Raw genomic sequence first — 19,607 nt, forward strand, 5'->3', positions numbered from 1 at the left:
CTGCTGGAAACATCATGAACACACTGGGCCTTAGTAAGTACGCGGACGAAGTCCAGGTCATATAGCATGAAAACACAGCAAAGATAAGCTATAGCTTACTGTTGGGGAAGCTGCGTTGAAAGCATAACTTTGCAGGCTATCAATTACTTCAAACAGGAAGAAATTGAACTACAGCATTTCTACCCCATGGAGAAATCTAGTTTGGTTAACTAAAGCTATCTAGAAAAAGGTTTAAAATAATATAAATAATTGACAAAATACAATAATAAATTGTAAATGTCCCATGCTATTAAAGAATGCCAGGTTTATTTTATAAAGTGCCATCTGTTCACAGGTGATACATAAACCAAAAAATACAAAGGAGAATGTTTAACTTTCTGGACTATTTTGAGCACTGGTATACAAAAAAATGCACTGATCGGTTTTGTAGTATCTTAACAACTAAAACAGTCTTCAACTTATTGAAAATGATGACGCTGGCGCTCTGTGAGCAACGAACATGCATGATTCATTTGGAGTCATGTTTGTATCCACCGAGCTAATGTAAGTCCAATATTCACTCTCTTTGAACTCAGATAAGTGAGGTTCTACGGTCATTATCAGCAGAATGCACTAAAGTATTAGAATGAAAAGCACTGATGCAGAATAATGACCCCTGACTGAGGTATACTGTCTTAATATTTATTACTAATGCTATTGCAACTTGAAAGCAGCATTTTATTGTTGAATGGTAAGGCTAATACTTAATTGGCAGTGGCAGGATGCAAAATGTTTACTTTACGTGTGTTTTTCCATTCTATGTTACTTTATACTTTCAGCTGCATTTCAGGTGAAAATGTATTACTTTGTACTACATTTATTTGAGACTTATAGTTACTAGTTACTTTTTACATAAGGAAACCATATGATATGCGTATCCGCCCTACCATGCAGTAGTATATTTATCTATATACCCTGTATACAAAGTATCTGAAATTGGCTCCATTAAATGCTCTTACATGTATTTGTATTTGTTAGAGAATAATATAATATTCTATGATAATATAACACTCTGAAAGGAGCCATTTGACATAATGAGTGCTTTTATATTTGGTACTATATATATACGTATATGTATATACTGTTTGCTGATGATAATTCTGTACTTTTACTTAAAGCTATAATCTTGACTTGACTTGATTTTTCGTGGGAATGTTGCTCCGAACCCTCAGTTAGCTTAATACTGAGGGCTCAGTCATCATTGTGTTTCTTCATGCAGCAATAGATGGTGACTGAACAGGCAGTTATTTAAGTGAAAATCTTTGAGATTATTACTCTAAGTAACACTTTTAATTCAAGACTTTTACTTGTACTTTTATCACATATGTTTTTGTAAAGGCCTTAAACGAACTACAGGTAGTAGCATAAAAAGTACTAAGCAGCATATCATTTAATTATTTTGAGGAGTACCTGAAAATTGTGCTTAAGTACTGTTCTTGGTGCATGTATTTAGTTACTTTTCACCACTGGTAACTTGTATCACAGTATCAGAGGAGAGACGGACATGTTTGCTGCTGTTCAAACGGACAAATGTTAAAGCTCTTGTACGCTGGATATTTTTATGTCAAAGATGCTGTTTACTACCATTTTTTATATGAATACACACATTACATTGGTCTCTGTCATCACAATACACACAGCACAAGGAAATTATCCCCCAAACTTCATTGTCACATCCAGGTAGATCAAAACAGCTTGAACAATGTTCTCTTCTCATGTTGGGACATTAGGAAATATAGATAATGTGATTTTGCTGTTAATATGCAATGAAACGAAAATAGAATACTATAAAGTTTAAATACATTAACAACTTACAGACAGTGACTTGCTTCAGCAACAAATGTATTGGTCTAGAATTGTCAAATACACTATAACATAGCATTATCAATGTCTTATGGGCTTTAAAAACTTTTAACTACTATAAGCAAATATGAAAGAAACTGTACAATGTGTTTTAATCCTGAGATCCACACCCTAGAAGTTTTAGTGCCATTGTAATGACTATAAGCCAATAAAAAAGTGTCCTTGTGTTTGCACATTATAAGTATGTGAACAATAAAAAAGTAAAAATCAGGGGTGGGCGGATTTAAAGGGTTTTTGCAGGAACAGGAAAGAAGAATGATGAGAAAGTCATAGAGAAACAGTGAAGGAAGTTATAAAAGTGTCCTTTTGAGCAGGAGAAGTATATAAGAGCCACTTGAGATTTGAGCCGTCCTCTACATTCTCATGTTCACACACAGGGAACATCGTGAAGACAACACGGACAAGAAATAGGAAATTATCATTGACGGGTAAGAGCATCTTTTATGTTCGAGCTATTATAAATATGAGCTACATTTTATTTAGTTTATTTCACAAGTATTTTAATTAGTTAGTATTATTTTATAAGTATAAAGGCAGAGAGCATTGGTACTGTGTTGCTGGAAGAAATAGTAACCCTTATTATTTATTTTTAAGCAAACTGAAATCACATATTACTTTGCCATTAACTTCAGGTATTAAACTGTCCCTTATAGGAAAAATGAACCACATCTACATAATAATCTTATCCAAAGGGATGATTTTACAGCTGATCTGACGGGCAGGTTTTTCTATATTTAGTCCTCAGAATCGTAAACAAACGCTCAAGAGAATATAACAACAATTTGGTTTCTTGGAAACAATATTCTGGTTAAATTTTCTTTAATCTCGTATTATGATATTACATACATTCTGCTTGGATGTAATATTTTAAACCACAAATTATATAAGCTCTATGAGAAAGATTTATGAGTTGGCAGGTTTGTTATGTTTAAAAAAAATGTTTTTTGCAGACACTTTTCCTGACTCCTAAATCGATCAAAACAATCCATTATGTTGATGAATCATTTAAATTCTTTGATGAAGTATTCTAAGCTTGTTCCACAATTTGATTGTTTTAGTCTAATAGGTTTGGCCTGCAAATAAACTTAGATCGTCTGAAAGAGAGGAAGTAAATTGGAACTTTATACTGAGGGTAAAAACACAAATAATGAATGTGTTTGTGTCACAGATGTTGGTAGCCTAACGAGGTGGAGAAAAACAACAGAGAATAACAGGCAAGGGAAGTTTATTTGTAAAGTACCTTTCAACAACAATTCATAGTTCTTTAAAAAAAAAACAGAAGGCATAGAGAAATGAAGCACAAAGTTGTATAAAAACTTTATACAGATTTAATTAATGTTAACAACATTTAGAGTCTCTAACTGCTACACATCTATATTATTTTCTGTTGCAAGTGCTGACGTTTTGGTAAAATAAACTCTGTATGAATGCTCTTTCTCTTTCTCTCTCTTTCAGGTTTATCCAAGAAAGAGTAAAAATGAAGTTGATGTTCAGACCACTTCTTTTCCCTTTCCTCCTGCTCTGTGCAACCCAGACATTTGGTAAGCCTGTCTGGTTTGAAAGTCCCAAGAATTGAACTGACTTGCCTCTTTCAGTTAAAGTATTCCAGTAAAAGATGTTTCTTTTTCTCCACTTTTGTGCAATCTAAGCTTTTACTGCTTCACTCAGCCATCCATTAAACTTGTTTCCCCCCCTTTCCTTTCCTAAGGTGTCAAGATCCAGTCTTTCCCAGACGTCAACAGCGAGGGTGTTATACAGACAGAACTGGAGAAGACTGTGTCTCTGGTTTGTCTGCCTGACGGCGGCCATGAAGCTCTGGTTGATGAAGAGTTGGTCTGGCTGAGGAATGGCGCTGTCATCAGTCTGACAGAAGGAAATAAGAAGGATCGCAGCAGCGTGTGTGTTTCACCCGTCATCTATGAAGACAATGGGGCCACTTTCACCTGCCACCTGGGCAAAAATGCCACAGTTACGGCCTCGGTCACCCTGAATGTCACATGTGAGTCCCTTCAAATAAATGTTGGAATAATGTTAATTATAGTAACTAATAACCAATATTAAGCTTTTAGGTTATTTTCAAACACACTTTGGATGGCAGTGTCGGTCCACCACTTTGGTCAACACTGAACTATCTCAACAACTGTTGATTTGATTCTTGTGAAATTGTGTACAGATATTTATGGTCTCCAGAGGATTAATCCCACTGACTTTGGTGATCCCCTGACTTTTCCTCTCATGCCACCATCCAGTCAAGATTTCACTTTGTCCAATATTTTGGTTTATGACAAACTCTGTGCAAACAAAATTACATTTCCATCCGCCTCAGCTCTACATTTTGTTTTGGTTTAGCACGCATGCTAACATGCCTGACTAAGATGGTGAACATGTCACCCCCTAAAGATCAGCATGTACGCTTTGTCATGTGAGCATGTTAGCATGCTGATGTTAGCACCGCTTCAGTACAGCCTAAAGGAGCCTTCAGTGTGGCTGTCTGAACTTAAAGGCACAATGGTGCTTTGAGCTTAGTGCTAACATCAGCTAACACGCTGATGTTTAAAAGACATAATGTTTACCATGTCCTCTATCTCAAGTATAGAAGAGACCTTTTTTAAAATACATCTTCTGGGGCCCATTAATGTCTGCACAAAACAATCACAATAGACTTGTTGAGACGTTTCTGTCCGGACCAAAGTAGTGGCCCACCAACAGACTGACATCGCCGTCCTTAGAAGCACACTGGCTACAGGATTAACATATGGTGGCGTTGCTTTTCAGATCACCCAGAGCTCTCTGGGTTAGAAGAAGTTGCAGTAGAAGAAGAGGCAGAGCTCGTCCTGGTGTGTGATGTCTGGGCCAATCCACCTGTCTCATCCGTGTCTTGGACACTAAATGGAAGCGCAGTGGATCTAGTAGCAAGTGGCTTCTCGTTGACCAATGACGGCTTTACAAGCAAGCTCACCGCCAACAGAGTGGAGAAAAGCTTGCATGAAGGCACGTATCAGTGCACAACAAAGTCTCCTATATATGGTGAACACAGCAAGCAATTCAGTGTCACAGTGACAGGTGAGTTCATACAATCAGTGTAATCAGCACATAAAATGATGAATCAGTGAGTGATGACAAAGTGGGTTGATCATCGTCCTCCTCATCTGCAGGAAAGACAATGAAGCTCCCACTGATGCCCATGATTGCAGGGATAGTGGTGGTGTGCCTTACCTCTCTTTTTGCTATTGTTTCACGCTGGAACACCATTACAAAGGTAACACACAAAACATACAACACGTACTGTACTATACAGCACAAGACTGAACCTGACTCGCTACAAAATGAACCTCCTAATGCTTTATTTCTCTTTTGACAGTGCTGCAAATAGGTTGTGCCCAGATGACATTGCAAGTAAGCTTGATGCAAATGACGATGATGATGATGATGATGATGATGATGTCAGCAATGCAAATTAGCGTATGGCGTCAATTGGCAACTTTTAGGCACCTTTTTGGACCTAGTGTTGACTGCTTTCATTGGAAGAGTTGGCACTAGCCTACTTCACCACAGAAAATCCATGAAGACAACACAACTCAGTTTGTAGTTGTTGTTTTTGGCGTGCAGGAGACTGTGATTACCCATGAACCAATTTGATCATATTTGACAATTTTGTTAAGGAATATTTTGTCATTTTGAGAAATGTTTGACTTATTTGTTTTCATGCTGAGTGTTTGAAGACCAATTGCACTCTCTTACAGTATGTGTCCGTTAAATATGAAGCTAAAGTACAGCCAGCATAGTAACACAAAGACTTGACTTGAAGGGAAAGTGATAGCGCTATCCTGGTGTAAAACCACAAAACGCAGGTTTTTGCTCACGTTAAACAAGATGGAACTCAAAGTTAAATACTGAGCTTTAGAGGTGCTGGTTTGTGTTTTTGTCTACCTTTGGACACAGCCAGGTAGATACTTCCACTATTTGTTTTTGTGTTAAGCTGAGCTAACCGAGCTTTTTATCATACAGACATGACAGAATTCTTATTTAAATCTTTGCAATAAACCACAAAGGCCTGAGTATTTTTCCAAAAATTTCATTTAAAATCTTTCAAAATGTTGCATGCTATTCATTGTATCATCTTTAGATTGTAGCAGGACGATCTGTGAAGTCCTTGAGATCATCCTTAAACGTGTCACTTTTCATAGTGTGATGCACTTCTGCCTGTTTCTTGTTAATATCTTTGCAATAAAAGTTTTGTTTCCTCGCCACCTGTTTCCACATTTGCACTGAACTTTAACTTGTGACTCAACAATGCAATCAAGGCGTGTTAAAATCATGTTATACATTTACTCTTCATGAGACAAAAGGACGGGGACTACCATGTCATTAGGGTCAAGGTCTAGATCGTGCATTCTACCAATAAAAAAACACTTAACAAGTTCACATAAAACAGTGCAATACCAAACATGGATTGTAACACGTTAGACAAAATTGCACGTGTGCTCAGTTATCAAAAATACATTATGAACACAAGCTTGACTGAAGGTGTTTCTTGTGAAAGAAGCTGCTTGGTTATGCTTGCAGCTTTGAATAGTTACGAATTTACTTATGTGGTCCTTTCCTGTGTCAGGTTATACAGTTAGTGTCCAAAATCTGTAATCATTAATACTGTAAGGTCTAATTGATTGCTTCTGGGAAATTCTCAGAACTCTTGTCTGCTAATTACATGCAAAAATATGAATGTTAGTTGTACAAAGCTTTGGTTTTGTTTGCTAATTCATTGAAGTAAATACATTACAAAAATATAAAAGTTAAAGAAAAGTGGAAACACAGGCATGATGATGCCTTTATTACATCACCACTGACTAAAACTAAATCGGTGGACAAAGACCTCTAAGCACTGGTGCTTGGAAGCGTTTTTTCACATGCAGGTCTGTAGTGACATCTGCTGGTCTCTTCACTCTAAAGAAAACTGAACATTATAAACTTCACAAGGATAAGCTTGATTGCTGGACTGGTGTATTGGATTACATGAGATTGTAGCTAAAAGAACTGTAGGCCTGACTTAAAAAATTACAATGTACGTGGGAGAGATATTTCAGAAAAGTTGTGACATGGTGATGATCTGTGGGGATTTATCAGTTTTATTACAGACAATGAATCTGCAATCAAAGAAAGTCTCAATTGTATAAGGATGCATATATTAAAACAGGTCAAGACATTGTATATGATCGTAGTCTTAATGGCTTTCCGATTGTTTGTCCTTAAAGTGCTTTAAATGTCTCACCATCTCAGTCTTGAACTGACATTATGTCGGTTTTCTTTGTGGCTATTTATCGATGTGAGACGTGGCCTTCAAAGAAAGAAGATGTGAGACAAAAGAAAACTTCTGTCATCTTTATTTGCATCATTAGTTCAGTGTTACACTAACGAGCAGTACATGAAATCTTTACCAACGAGTTTTTAAAGCAGAAAGCATCGAAGATGACCCACCATAATAATACAGCCATGGACCAGAAACATCACAGATAGAGGAGATGCTGATGGATAGCAGAATAAATGAAGAGGTGTCTGAGGAGCAGCTGAAGTCCAGTCCGGACGACACAAAGAGTCTTTCAGAGGTTCGGGAAGACTTGATCCATAAAGAGGTTGCAGCCTGTGTCAACTCTGCCCTCTCCTTATTAATTGTGCCAAGTGAAGAGCCTGTAATTAATCCGGGCACCACTCCCCCTCACAGAAGTCCAACTTCCTCCCGAGAAGAACTACCGATAGAAGAGTGGGAGTTTTCAAGTGATGAAGGCTCTGAGTCAACAGTTACAGTAAAACGTGATTCTATGAATGAACAACTTGAGCTGATGAGAGAGCAATTTAAATGTCTCCTGGGTCAAGTCTTTGAGTATGAGCTGGAACACTGTATAGAGCAATACATGTGGATTGATACGCCGCTGAAAATAGTCCCTAAAAAAGCTACAGTGGTAATCTGTTTTAGGAAATTATTTAGCCTTTATAAAGATGAAACTATATCTGTGCGACTTAAAAGCAGATTTAAAGACGGAAAGATGGACTAACACATTGTTGGTTTTGGTCTTTCATGGGATTTGTTGACAGAATATAATCATCTTTTTAGTGGAGTAATTATCTCTCCCTTTTAGGATGTTACAGCGTTGGAGAGTCAGCCTTTGCTCGTTTGTTTTTGCTAGAAAATATGTTTCCATCCGTTATTCTTTTACATTTAAAAGAAAACTTCTTACAGAAGAAGGGGATTTCTTTTAATGGGCAAATAATGTGGAAAGTATGCACACGCTATATTTCTAAGGAACATTTTGGACGTTGTGCCTTGTATCTCCTTTTTGAGATGAATTGCAATAATATAGGTGCTCTGTCTGACATGCTTCACTAAATAAGGACAATTTAGGCATCCAGTGTGCATGACTACTCACTCTCTAGCCAGGGTACTCGAGGTTTGTAGTCATTTTTCAGATCGTCATACGATTTCATGTGTGCCTCTCGGTCAGATTTGTGTTTGTGAGCTATATAGTCGGGAGCTACCAAGCATGCATTTTTTCATGATATATACTATATATATATAATGATAAATGGTACTGGTTGGAAAAAAACAGAAGCCAGGGTCAGCAACCAATAAACATACATTTTAAAAAACATACAGTACATCCAACTGAGAGTTGTATACAGAGAGATATTTTGTCTGATGTTTTGTCTGTTTATATACCCTGGCTCTTATAAAGACATTTAGTTTCAGTTCATTCATACTTGGAATGAAAACAAATGTCGCTTGTCTTCTGTGCAAAGAATAAAATCGGCTGGGATACACAATATAATACCCCACAGAACCAAATAGACTGATAACCAGCCCACACGACGTAACACCCCCTCGTATCAACGTCTTACGTCATACTGGGGGCTTTCGCGTGAAGGGCGTGGTAACGTGCGTGTCCGCGTGCGGTCTGCGGTCCACCGCCAAATTCAAACAGTGAAAGAAAGAAACAACAGCAACAGGCTGAAGCAGACGATCCTCACAACGGGTACTTTTTAGGTAAGCTAGCGGTGAAGTAGACGGTTTGATAGTTGGTATTTAAGTTATTTAACTGTTATTTATTTAAGTTACGCTAAACTGATGTGTTAACGTTAGCCAACGCTTTTACTCCGGTTAAGCTAACGCTGCGTTTGCGAACACAGCCCCCGTTTTTTTAAATGTGTGAATAATAATCACTCGAAGACGTCTTATTGTTACGAGTTTGCATTTTGTAACTTCATTGTCCTTCCCATTTGACGAAGAAGTGCTAATTCGCTGTTATGTCTCGCTCCTCTGACTATGTTTTGGAAGAAAACCGTGTCGTTAAGAAAATAAAGGCTGCAAAGCTACAAATACTTATAAAAAAAACAGCCGCGAGACTTTCACTAACATGACCAACTGCGGGTCACTTTCTGTCCTTTCTGCATCATCAGCATTTTTTAAATTTTAAGATAATTGTGCTGTTATTCGGTCAAGATTTGTTTATCTCTGTCTTAATATCTGAAAAACTCTTAAATGTACTTCTATAATACCTAATGTGACTTATTATTTTACTTTAATTAGCTTATTTGATTTGAATTACGTCCTGTATTGTAGTCATTTGGTCTTATTTCTGGCTGCAACTAACAATTATTGTCATCCTCGACTAATTCATAAAACGCCCCATCGAGTGTGATGCGTCCAAATAAGGTGCTAAACTCATTAATTCAATGTGCAAACAATAAATAACACATGATCACATCTAAATGGAGACAAGAATCAAGTCCTGACATTTGAGAAGCTGAAACCAAAGTCATTTTTCCAGATAAATTATTGTCTCGCACATTCCCTCACACCGTGTAAAGCACTTGAACTGTTGTTTTATTATTGTATAATACACACACACTGCTGTTCTTTTTAACCTCCGCCGCTCCCGTCTTGCAGCTCAAGTCAACATGGCGTCTTCAATAATGGACGGATTGGGTAAAGCTGTGGTGGGAGTGTGGCGGGCGCACACGGTCCTGGACGAGTCCGACGGTGCGGAGAGCCCCACGGAAGCCCCCGACCGTTTCCGCAAGCTTCGCTCTTCATCTTCACTCAACTCTCTGCGGATGTCTTTGCGCAAGCGGCTCCCGCTGCGCTCTGTCCAGACCAGCTCCCTCCCAGAAAACCCAACTTGGGAAACCCAGAAGGAGCCGCCGAAGCCCAACGCGGTCCGCAAACTTACACGCAGTGCTCGGAACTCCGTCACTGAAGTATATCAGGTAGATAGACGGACCAAAACCGGTGTGCATCCCTTCCTCCTTTCCTCCTCCTCCTCATCTTGTGTCCTTTTCTCCCGTAATCAGAGGCTGCAGAGGACAAGAGAGTTTTCCCGTGAGGAGTGTTTGGTGGCGACCCCGAGTCGGACGTGTGATGGGGAAGAACCGGGTGCGTCGACTTCTCGCACCCCGAGGCGCACGCCGGTCCGAGCTGCAACTCCCAGACGCACCCCCAGAGCAGGGGCCACACCTGGACGCACCCCTGGCTCCAGAGGAAGGAGGACTCCTGAGGCTGGTGTACGAGGGGTGAAGAAGGGAGGAGGCCGGAGGCAGCTGGTCCGCATGGCAGCCTTACAAAGTCCCTTCGCCTCACCCAACACACAGAACCAGAGGAGGTACGTCTCCTGATATTCATTCAGACCATTGTTTTCCAGATTTTATTTGCTACTTTCATTCATGTGGTGATTTTTTTCTGTAACAGAACGTTTGACAGTGATCTGGAGTCGGTGTCCAGTGGGATCAGGAGGCTCAAACATCTGTCAAAGGCCTTTGACAACATAATTGGCAGAGACAACGGGTAAAGCATCATTTAACGTGTTCACCATGAATCTTAATATCTCTGTTTTTCATTAGTATCACTTGTATTTTGAGTGTTTTATAGTTGGCGGTGGGTGAAATCCAATTTATGTATGTGTGAATGAAAGCGTGTGTGTGTGTGTGTTGTAGGTGAATGAGAGCGTTGTGTGTATTCGAGGAAGCCGTCGTCCCATTTTCTGTTATGCATACATATTCTGCATGAAGGCGACGACAGAGACGCATGATCACCCTCCCACCCAAAGAATCCCCACACAGATCCCCTCCCCCACACACACATTCTTCCAGGCTAGATTTGAAACTGCAACTGTGTTTCTGGTATTCGAATGAGGAGGGAGTGAGGGGGGGACAGCAGGGGGGAGAGAGAGTCTGGGTGTGGGAACTGGAACCAGGCGACATGACAGAAATGTTTTGATAATTTACATCACTTCCTGTGTTGACGTTCAAAATGTGGAATCGTGGTCTGGACCAATCCAAGAAAGAATGAGGGGCAGTGGGCCGTTATCAGTTTGCATTACATGTAGCCTCGTCCGTCGGAAATTTAAACCCAAGTTTGTTTTCCCCCTACAACAGGCAGTTCAACTATTCCCAAATTGTGGAGTAGGGAAGAAGGTAAATCCAAATCATCATTATGCCTCTAAAAAAACAGCTGAGTTGTGGAAACTTGTGCTCTGAGTGTAACTAATTGTGTGACATGAAAGGCATGAGCTGCTGTATGTGTGAACATGTGAGAGTCTCTGACCCGTTGCAATGAAAAGCCTGTTTTGTGACTAATGATTAACTGGCATTGTCCAAGGAAAGGATGCTCTTCTCTATCACACTTGCTTCCTTACTCCTTCACTACCCTTTATTCACTCGTTCTCTGTCACCTTATCAGCTGACATGCTTTCTCCTACTTACCAGGGTGTCTGAATATATTTAATCTAAATTTAACGTCACAATTAAACTTAAGTCTTAAGAAATCTTGTTGCTATATTTACCATTGAGAAACATTGTCCCCTGATGGGTCAACAATTGCTTTCATTTTCTTATTATGGATATAATAACTATAATATAACCCCTTTTAAGTCCTTTTAACATTAATAGTAACAACCCTAGCAAAAAAGAGATCCAACACAGAGGAGAGAATGAAATCGATGAGGCCTGTGGACACTTTAATAACCTGTGTGTCTCTCTCTCCCTCTCTCTCTCCGTCCCTCTCTCCCTCCCTCTCTCTCAGCGGGACCAGTACAAGGGACCGTTCTGGAGGAGCCGTGATGAGGAAGTTGGACCCCAGCGGTAAACTGAGTCGCTCAAACCTCACACGTCGAGCCTCGAACCTCTCGAACACGCTGGGGAGTTGGACCCACACGGCTGTGAACACGATCCGTAAACCCAACTGAGCTGCATGTCTGTAAAACGCGGGACCTTTTTGTAGCCATGGTTCACATTTATCTTTATCGAGGTATCTGTTGCATTGTACTTGTAGTGTTGTCAGTATGATACTGGGAGACTGTTACGTGGCAGCTTGTCTTTTTTATATCTATGTTGTGTGTAGTTGGCAACATTCAAGTGATTCTTGTGTGTTTGCATGTCTCAGGTTCGCTGCTTGTGGGTAAAGTACCCTTATTGTAGCTACCAAAGGGATTTCTGTGCTGTGTGTGTACCGGTCATAGCTGCTACAACCAAATGTCTAAGTTACATTTACAAGATACTAATGTGTTAGTTTGTATTCTCGCTCTCTGCTTAGAAACCTTTTTTTCTAGTTTATACAATTTATCTTTGTCTGAAAAAACGACCAAAATTGTATTTCAGAACTAACACTAAATGGACAAAGGAGAGATGCATTTTCCTGTACTTTATACGTATGCAATAATGTTACTAACATGTGTTAGTCCTTTTTTATAAAATGTCATTTGATTATGCCAAAATGTAAAAATAATTTTCTTGGAAAAGGGAGTTTTTATACAATAGCTTCGGTAGTATTTGAGTGAAATGTTATTTTTCCTCATATTTTTTACTTCAGGCTGAGGTCGGCGCTTTTAACGGCCCCTGGATGATTCGTACATTAATACTATACACATAAATCATTTGATGATGTAATGGGGGAAGATGTAATGACTCGTTACGTGATGTCAACGACGATGATGTTTTAAAGCTATATCCAGCAGGTTATTAGTGTTATCACTTTCAAACAAACAGGATTAAATGAAGCGAAACTTCCCCTCTGACTTTTCTATGTATTGGTGCCGTAACGAGAGAAAGGGAGCGGTTGTGCCTAAATGTGGGGGAGAGAAAAAAATCACACAATAAAACCTGTAAGCTTCAAAAACCCAAAAGTTGTGTCTCTTAATACCTTCATGCATGCAACAGCTGTGGTCCCCGCCGCCCTGTTTATGGTGTGACTGTCCATACTTGTGTAGTGAGTCATACCTCAGGACCACCTGCAGGGAATTTCTTCAAATCTGGCACGAAAGTCCACTTGGACTAAAGGATAACCCGATTGGATTGTAAATGCAACATGACTGGTTGGTTGACGGAGGCGTACAACTGCGAAGCTCTGATTCTAGTTTATTATTTACAGCACATGATAATTGTTTTCTTCAGCTTGAACTGGATCCTCTACATCTCATTCGGTGGTCAAAGGTAAATTAGGTGAAGATTCTTTCTTTGAAGGTGTTGCATGTTTTTCACTTATTGTTTGAATTCCAGTGGATACGTTTACAACATATCCTGTCTCAACATATTTAACCAAGCAACAACTGTTCATATGTAACTTAAGCTAATAAGTAAAAATATATTTGAAAAAAAAAATACTTATAATGCTTTATATTATGTGATATAATGTTATAACTAGTCGTGGAAAGTAAATAAGTATATTTTACCAAGCACTGTGTAACAATTAGGAGGTAGCCTGCTTATATTTTACTTTAATTATTCCTATACCTTTTACTCTACTGCATTTACTTGACAGCTACATTTCAGATTTATACATACTAATCACATATACATATTTATTTTTACTATACAACAGCACATGAACAGTTTATAAAACATGATTTAGATTCAACCTTAAGCAACAGTGTACAAATAGCCTCATAGTGATTGGCTCCAAAATGTATGTTTTTTATCACTGTATCGTGAATTTGATAAAAAGTACACAATCATAAATAATCATTTACTTTGACTTTTTGTAAATTTGTAAATTAGTATTATTACATGGTAGTTTTGCTTCTTCTCGAGTACATAAATGATGATGAATCATAAGGGAAACAGCTCCCACACGTGGTGTGTCATAGTCATAGCAGGTGAAACGAGAATCGCTCAGTTTGTCCCTTGTTATTTCCCGTCTTTGATACCACGCCTCGCTGAAATCGTTCCTCCTCTCTCTCTCCGGCTTTGTACCCAAAGCTGAACCCACGCCGCGGCTACCTTCCACAAGACACCGGGGCTGCTAAACATCCGAAAATGGCTCTTCACGTTCCCAAAGCGCCGGGCTTTGCCCAAATGTTGAAGGATGGCGCCAAGGTGAGGTTAAACCACTTTGTTGGGAGTAGTTTGGTAGCGTTGAGTGTGTGGTTGTTAACTTAGCATGCTAGCTAGCTAGCGTTAGCCACCGAGTTTGCACGCAGTCATGTGGGAGAGTTCTAGAAGGAAGCCAGGCCGCTCTGATGGACCAAAGCCTGCGTCTTTCCACTGTCCCCCCCTAGCACTTAAAAACGTGCTGTATGCGTCTGCAGTGTTGTAACGTTAGCTGTAATGATGATAACAGACTGTCAGACTAGTAGTCATACCCAGTTAGCGTGGAGCTAACTGTCAAGAGATGAGGCTTTCATTGTCACCGTGTCTGGCTGCGCAGAGATGCTGATGCTTCCTGTTTTGGGCTTAGCTTGAACATATTACATGTGCTGATGCTTCTGTCCATGGTTGCTTATTGCCCCAGGATAATGCTGATAGATTCATTAAAAATAGTTATTGTTTAAAATGCCAATAAATTACATGCAATTCAACTCTACAAAAGTCACAGCAGTTGAGTTAATTATGTTTTCCTCTGATGCAGCACTATTCAGGGCTCGAGGAGGCAGTCTATCGTAACATCAAAGCCTGTAAGGAGCTTTCTCAGACCACACGCACTGCCTATGGGCCCAACGGTAAGCTCTCCTCTATCAATAAGATGGATTCTTAATACAATGTATTTTGATGAGACCACAAAGTCAGTGATGGTTAAACTATGATGTCGTTTTCTTTCAGGTATGAACAAAATGGTCATCAACCACCTGGAGAAGCTCTTTGTCACCAATGACGCCGCAACGATTCTCAGAGAGCTCGAGGTGAGCAAACCGCACATTCTAGTGTAACACGCTGTGAACAGGATTTGATTTATAAACGAGAGGATTTAACTGTTTCTGTGATTGTCATTTGTTTTTTTTCATAGGTGCAACATCCTGCCGCCAAAATGGTTGTGATGGCATCCCACATGCAAGAGCAGGAGGTTGGAGACGGTACAAACTTCGTCCTGGTGTTCGCTGGAGCTCTGCTGGAGCTGGCTGAAGAGCTTCTTAGGATGGGACTCTCTGTGTCGGAGGTAAACAGATCTATAGTCACTGAATATCGTCATGCATATGTGATGGTGTAACGGCGGGGGCAAAGTATCTGGAAATACTTTGCCGTTGCAAAATCATATTGATAAAAGGAAGGACGGCGTTTTTGAAAACACTGCTCATTGTCTTGTTGGTGTGTTGAGCATTATCAATGGAAAAAATGGACTTTTTGGGGCTGATTTTGATCAAATAGTCTGCAAAACATACATTTTTGCACCCAAAAGAAAAGAATTGCTGCATTTGCTCCATGTCCTGTTTCCTCTCTGACGCAGGTGATTGAAGGCTATGAGAAGGCGTGTAAAAAGACTCTGGAGACGCTGGAGGACTGCGTGTGTTCCTCAGCCAAGGACCTACACGACATTAAGGAGGTGACCTCTCTCGTCCGCACAGCCGTCATGAGCAAACAGTACGGCAACGAGGACTTCCTCGCCAGCCTCATCGCACAGGCCTGTGGTGAGTCAGCAATCTAGACTACCTGAACCAGGGGAAGGCAACTGTAGGTGGCAGATTAACCAACCTGGCAACACGTGTGCTTACCCGCAGGCCAAATTACCTCTTTCACAGCCATTGGTAGTTGCCCTGCATGTTACATGGATGTAATATAATTGCAGATCCGTTGTAGATTTAAATTTGGTGTTTTGTCATAATTAACCTTAATGTTATGACATGGCACACTGATAAACACTACAACAGTAGCTGTTGGCTGTTTTAAAGTTAATGAACTTTGATGGTAGTATTAATTCAGTGTTTCTCTAACTTTCTTTTCTTTTCTTTACTGCTTTATGCTACAGTGTCCATCTTCCCAGAGTCCGGCAATTTCAATGTTGATAATGTCCGAGTGTGCAAGATTTTGGTAAGCAGCGTTATCCGCTGAATATTTTTTTAATCCGTGTTTGTGTCATTTGCCTCCAAGTTAATGTCTGTGGCGTTTTTTCAGGGTTGTGGAGTGACGGCGTCTTCCATGCTGCACGGTATGGTTTTCAAGAAGGAAGCTGAGGGAGACGTCACATCAGTGAAAGATGCTAAGGTCGCCATCTACTCCTGCCCCTTTGACTGCATGGTGACAGAAACCAAGGTAAGCAATACGTCTTCGCATCAGGAAAAGCTTGTGTGTACTTTTCCTTCTATGACGAGTCAAAATGTCTGCCGTGAAAAAGGCCTAATTGTCAGGAAGCTTCTGGCCTTGGGTGTCAACAATCGTCTTGTTTGTCTCACAGGGCACAGTGCTGATAAAGAGTGCAAAGGAGCTCATGGACTTCAGTAAGGGAGAGGAGGACATGATGGAGGCTCAGGTGAAGGCCATCAAGGAGTCCGGTGCCAATGTGGTGGTGACTGGGGGGAAAGTGGCTGACATGGCGCTGCACTACGCCAACAAGTACAACCTGATGGTGGTCAGGTAAGACCCACGGGGCCGCCGATAATCCAAATACGTGTTTTCATGGAAATGTCTTGAAACCAAATGCACATTGGGGCAGACGAGAGATGGCTGTGTTAACGTCGAGGTATTGCAAAGTCTCACAATGTCCTAATTCTGCCTCCTTCCCCCTTCAGGCTTAACTCCAAGTGGGACCTCAGGAGGTTATGCAAGACTCTGGGAGCTATAGCCCTGCCCAGGATGGTGAGTGTCGACATGTTCTGATCAGGTGTATCAGCCACAATATAACGTTATATCATATCATATCATATCATATAATGATGCTTTTTTTCTGTTTTCTTAGACGGCCCCAACTCCAGAGGAGATGGGTCACTGTGACAACGTGTACATTGAAGAGGTGGGGGACACCCAGGTGGTGGTCTTCAAACACGGTAAGTCATTCTTTGCTCCAAAGTCTTCATTTTACACCTGATATTCGCTCCGTTTGTGTTTTAGGCTCAATGTATTGATTGGTTTTGATTTGTTGTGAACAGAGAAAGAGGACGGTGTCCTCTCAACGGTGGTGATCAGAGGCTCCACTGACAACCTGATGGACGACATAGAGAGGGCTGTAGATGATGGAGTCAACACCTTCAAGGTCCTGGTCAGGGTAAGTTGGATCGCTGTAGGAGTTTTAGCATTTTATTGGTAATATAAATGAAAGAATCTGTCTATTTTACTTTAAGTTGCCATTTCAACAGTCAAAGTGAATATTTATTGACTTATTTTCTGCCTTAGAGTTTCATGTACTGCTTGTTCTGCACAACAGCTACAGTGTCTGTGTTCTTCACTGTCTCTAGGACAAGCGACTGGTTCCTGGAGCGGGAGCCACTGAGATTGAACTGGCCAAACAGATCACCTCATATGGAGAGGTATTTATATCTATGTACATAAACAGAAGTGCACCGGGTTCAAACAAATGCCTCTCCTCATGGTTCTTTGTCTTTACTGAATCACCGGCTGATGAATTGCAGAAACTTTACTTCCCCCCCCCCCCCCACTCTCCGTAGTCCTGCCCGGGCCTCGAACAATATGCCATTAAGAAGTTCGCTGAAGCCTTCGAGGCTATTCCACGAGCGCTGGCTGAGAACTCCGGTGTGAAGGGGAGCGAGCTCATCTCCAAAATGTACTCTGCGCACCACGAGGGAAACAAAAACATCGGCTTCGACATCGAGGTATGTGTACGCGAGGAGATCAGAACAAATATTGAGTCTGTGTGGTTCAGTCATAATTTCACATTGAATACTGTTGTAGAGGCATTTTAAATAAAGTGAGGTAAAGAGTCTATTATGGCATTTAACATTCAACGATGTAGCATAATCGTGCACATGTAGCTTGTGGCAACCATCGCTCAAATGCATACGTCTGTTTTCCTGTATGTAGGGGCATTTGTGTTTATTTATTGAACTAGATGTGTATGTATTTGGTTCTGATGACCGATGTTGTCTTTAGGGAGAAGGCCCCGCTTTGAAGGACATGCTTGAAGCTGGCATTCTGGAGCCTTACCTGGTCAAATTCTGGGGCATCAAAATGGCTACCAACGCTGCCATCACAGTACTGAGAGTGGACCAGGTGTGTACAAAAACTCTCAAATACTCGCCACACGCAGAGGATAAAAAGCCACTTCCAGATCATGCTAATCTAATGTTTTTAAGGTCAATGGAGTCGTTATTTCCCCTAATGATGTTCTTAAATTCGGCAGGTGAAGTGTTATTGGGAAGGCCTTTGTGAATTACTAGTCTCCAGGTAGTTGACATTAGTGTGTGTGTATATATGATACAGATCATCATGGCTAAGGCTGCAGGGGGACCCAGGGCTCCCAAGCAGAGAGGCCACTGGGACAAGGACGACTGGGAGGAAGCGCCTGATAATTTTGACTCTCACCATTAAGAGAGCGCACACACACTCCCTCCGTCAGTAGGTCCTGGAATGCGTGTGTGTGTTTTTGACTCACACCAATGTGCTCACGGGACACTGAAGTTGTGAAACGTTTTTCTTTTGCCCGTCACTACTAACGGCCACTTCTCGAGTGTTTTTCAATAATACCAAGTGTGTCACTGACAGATGACTAAATCACTTTGACTATAAACGGATACAGAATGGTTTGATGGCATGATGCATGCACTCATGAACGCTGTTTATCGCAATGGACGTCCTTTTGGCAAGTGCAGAATTAAAAAATATTGCATGTGATATAAAGGAAATATGTAAATGAGTGGCTTTGTTGTCTGGAGGGTCATTTTCCTCCAATCACTGTGAAGCCATTTCGGGATTTGAATCAGCCCCTTCGACTTTGAAACGGGTCTGCTTCAGTTACTCGAGCTGTAAACGTTTAACCTGCCTGCCTCAGAGTCTGCAGCCTGCTGCGTGGACCTCCGTGCTCTTGATTTCCAGACAAGAAGCACCGACTGACCGCTGTCTTTTCTCCCTGCAGATCATCATGGCTAAACCAGCAGGCGGACCCAAACCTCCCCAGGGCAGGAAGGACTTCGACGAGGACGACTGAAACTGATGCTCCTTCAACCCCCAACTCTCCACATGGATTGACGAAACCTTTTCTACTTGTTTATTTAAAGCTCAACAGTTTGGTTTATTTTTTGTAGAAATTATCACAAATTGGTTAACATGTTGAAAGTCAAATGTATGGATGTCACTGTTCGCTTTATTTGTTCCTAGTCCCAAATAAAAGGCACTCGGGCTGTAATGTCTTTGTTTGGATCTTGTTTTTACTTTAAGTAGTCAGTTTTCTGGACCCAGTTATGTACATTTCCACTCACTCCAGAATGGAGATCACCATCCCTTGGACCTCCTGCTTGAGCTACAAACATGCCTGAATTTACCTTTAATGTTGCCCCGTGGGT

At 40.8% G+C, this 19,607-nt stretch overlaps 3 protein-coding genes across 6 annotated transcripts; all 3 read left to right on the top strand.

Moving 5' to 3' along the window:
• Positions 1-3,379: 3,379 nt before the first annotated feature.
• On the top strand, positions 3,380-5,384 carry tmigd1 (transmembrane and immunoglobulin domain containing 1; the record flags this gene model as incomplete). The annotated part of the gene is made up of 5 exons (XM_079171303.1): positions 3,380-3,443; positions 3,611-3,901; positions 4,678-4,965; positions 5,058-5,161; positions 5,264-5,384. The coding sequence occupies 5 exons, from the start codon at positions 3,380-3,382 to the stop codon at positions 5,273-5,275; spliced, it is 759 nt and encodes a 252-aa protein (XP_079027429.1). The 3' UTR covers positions 5,276-5,384.
• Positions 5,385-8,875: 3,491 nt separating this feature from the next.
• Positions 8,876-13,052, top strand: pimreg (PICALM interacting mitotic regulator). Of its 2 annotated transcripts, XM_079172226.1 has the most exons (6): positions 8,876-8,938; positions 9,842-10,161; positions 10,246-10,553; positions 10,640-10,735; positions 11,326-11,364; positions 11,972-12,101. In XM_079172226.1, the coding sequence occupies exons 2-5, from the start codon at positions 9,853-9,855 to the stop codon at positions 11,354-11,356; spliced, it is 744 nt and encodes a 247-aa protein (XP_079028352.1). In that variant the 5' UTR covers positions 8,876-8,938; positions 9,842-9,852; the 3' UTR covers positions 11,357-11,364; positions 11,972-12,101. The 2 variants fall into 2 exon arrangements, with proteins under 2 accessions (XP_079028352.1, XP_079028351.1); XM_079172225.1 differs by lacking the exon at positions 11,326-11,364 and having other exon boundaries at positions 11,972-13,052.
• A 1,071-nt stretch (positions 13,053-14,123) lies between these two features.
• cct8 (chaperonin containing TCP1, subunit 8 (theta)) lies at positions 14,124-19,454 on the top strand. Of its 3 annotated transcripts, none has more exons than XM_079171260.1 (16): positions 14,124-14,259; positions 14,792-14,882; positions 14,983-15,062; positions 15,167-15,316; positions 15,605-15,785; positions 16,124-16,185; positions 16,270-16,407; positions 16,550-16,728; positions 16,884-16,950; positions 17,051-17,138; positions 17,241-17,356; positions 17,547-17,618; positions 17,757-17,921; positions 18,199-18,318; positions 18,529-18,663; positions 19,181-19,454. In XM_079171260.1, exons 1-15 carry the CDS (start codon positions 14,200-14,202, stop codon positions 18,634-18,636), a joined length of 1,677 nt encoding a protein of 558 aa, XP_079027386.1. In that variant the 5' UTR covers positions 14,124-14,199; the 3' UTR covers positions 18,637-18,663; positions 19,181-19,454. The 3 variants fall into 3 exon arrangements, with proteins under 3 accessions (XP_079027386.1, XP_079027387.1, XP_079027388.1); XM_079171261.1 differs by having other exon boundaries at positions 18,529-18,659; XM_079171262.1 differs by lacking the exon at positions 18,529-18,663.
• Positions 19,455-19,607: the final 153 nt, after the last annotated feature.

This window comes from Pholis gunnellus, assembly GCF_910591455.1.
Source record: "Pholis gunnellus genome assembly, chromosome: 13".
Taxonomy (NCBI): domain Eukaryota; kingdom Metazoa; phylum Chordata; class Actinopteri; order Perciformes; family Pholidae; genus Pholis; species Pholis gunnellus.

Excerpts from the sequence above, each read along its gene's own strand:
- pimreg (XM_079172225.1), top strand. The coding sequence starts at position 9,853 with ATGGCGTCTTCAATAATGGACGGATTGGGTAAAGCTGTGGTGGGAGTG. Across the intron at positions 10,162-10,245 it reads CCGTCACTGAAGTATATCAG|AGGCTGCAGAGGACAAGAGA; the intron begins GTAGATAGACGG and ends TCCCGTAATCAG. Across the intron at positions 10,736-11,971 it reads ATAATTGGCAGAGACAACGG|CGGGACCAGTACAAGGGACC; the intron begins GTAAAGCATCAT and ends CCTCTCTCTCAG.
- cct8 (XM_079171260.1), top strand. The coding sequence starts at position 14,200 with ATGGCTCTTCACGTTCCCAAAGCGCCGGGCTTTGCCCAAATGTTGAAG. Across the intron at positions 16,729-16,883 it reads TACAACCTGATGGTGGTCAG|GCTTAACTCCAAGTGGGACC; the intron begins GTAAGACCCACG and ends TTCCCCCTTCAG. Across the intron at positions 17,922-18,198 it reads ACATCGGCTTCGACATCGAG|GGAGAAGGCCCCGCTTTGAA; the intron begins GTATGTGTACGC and ends TGTTGTCTTTAG.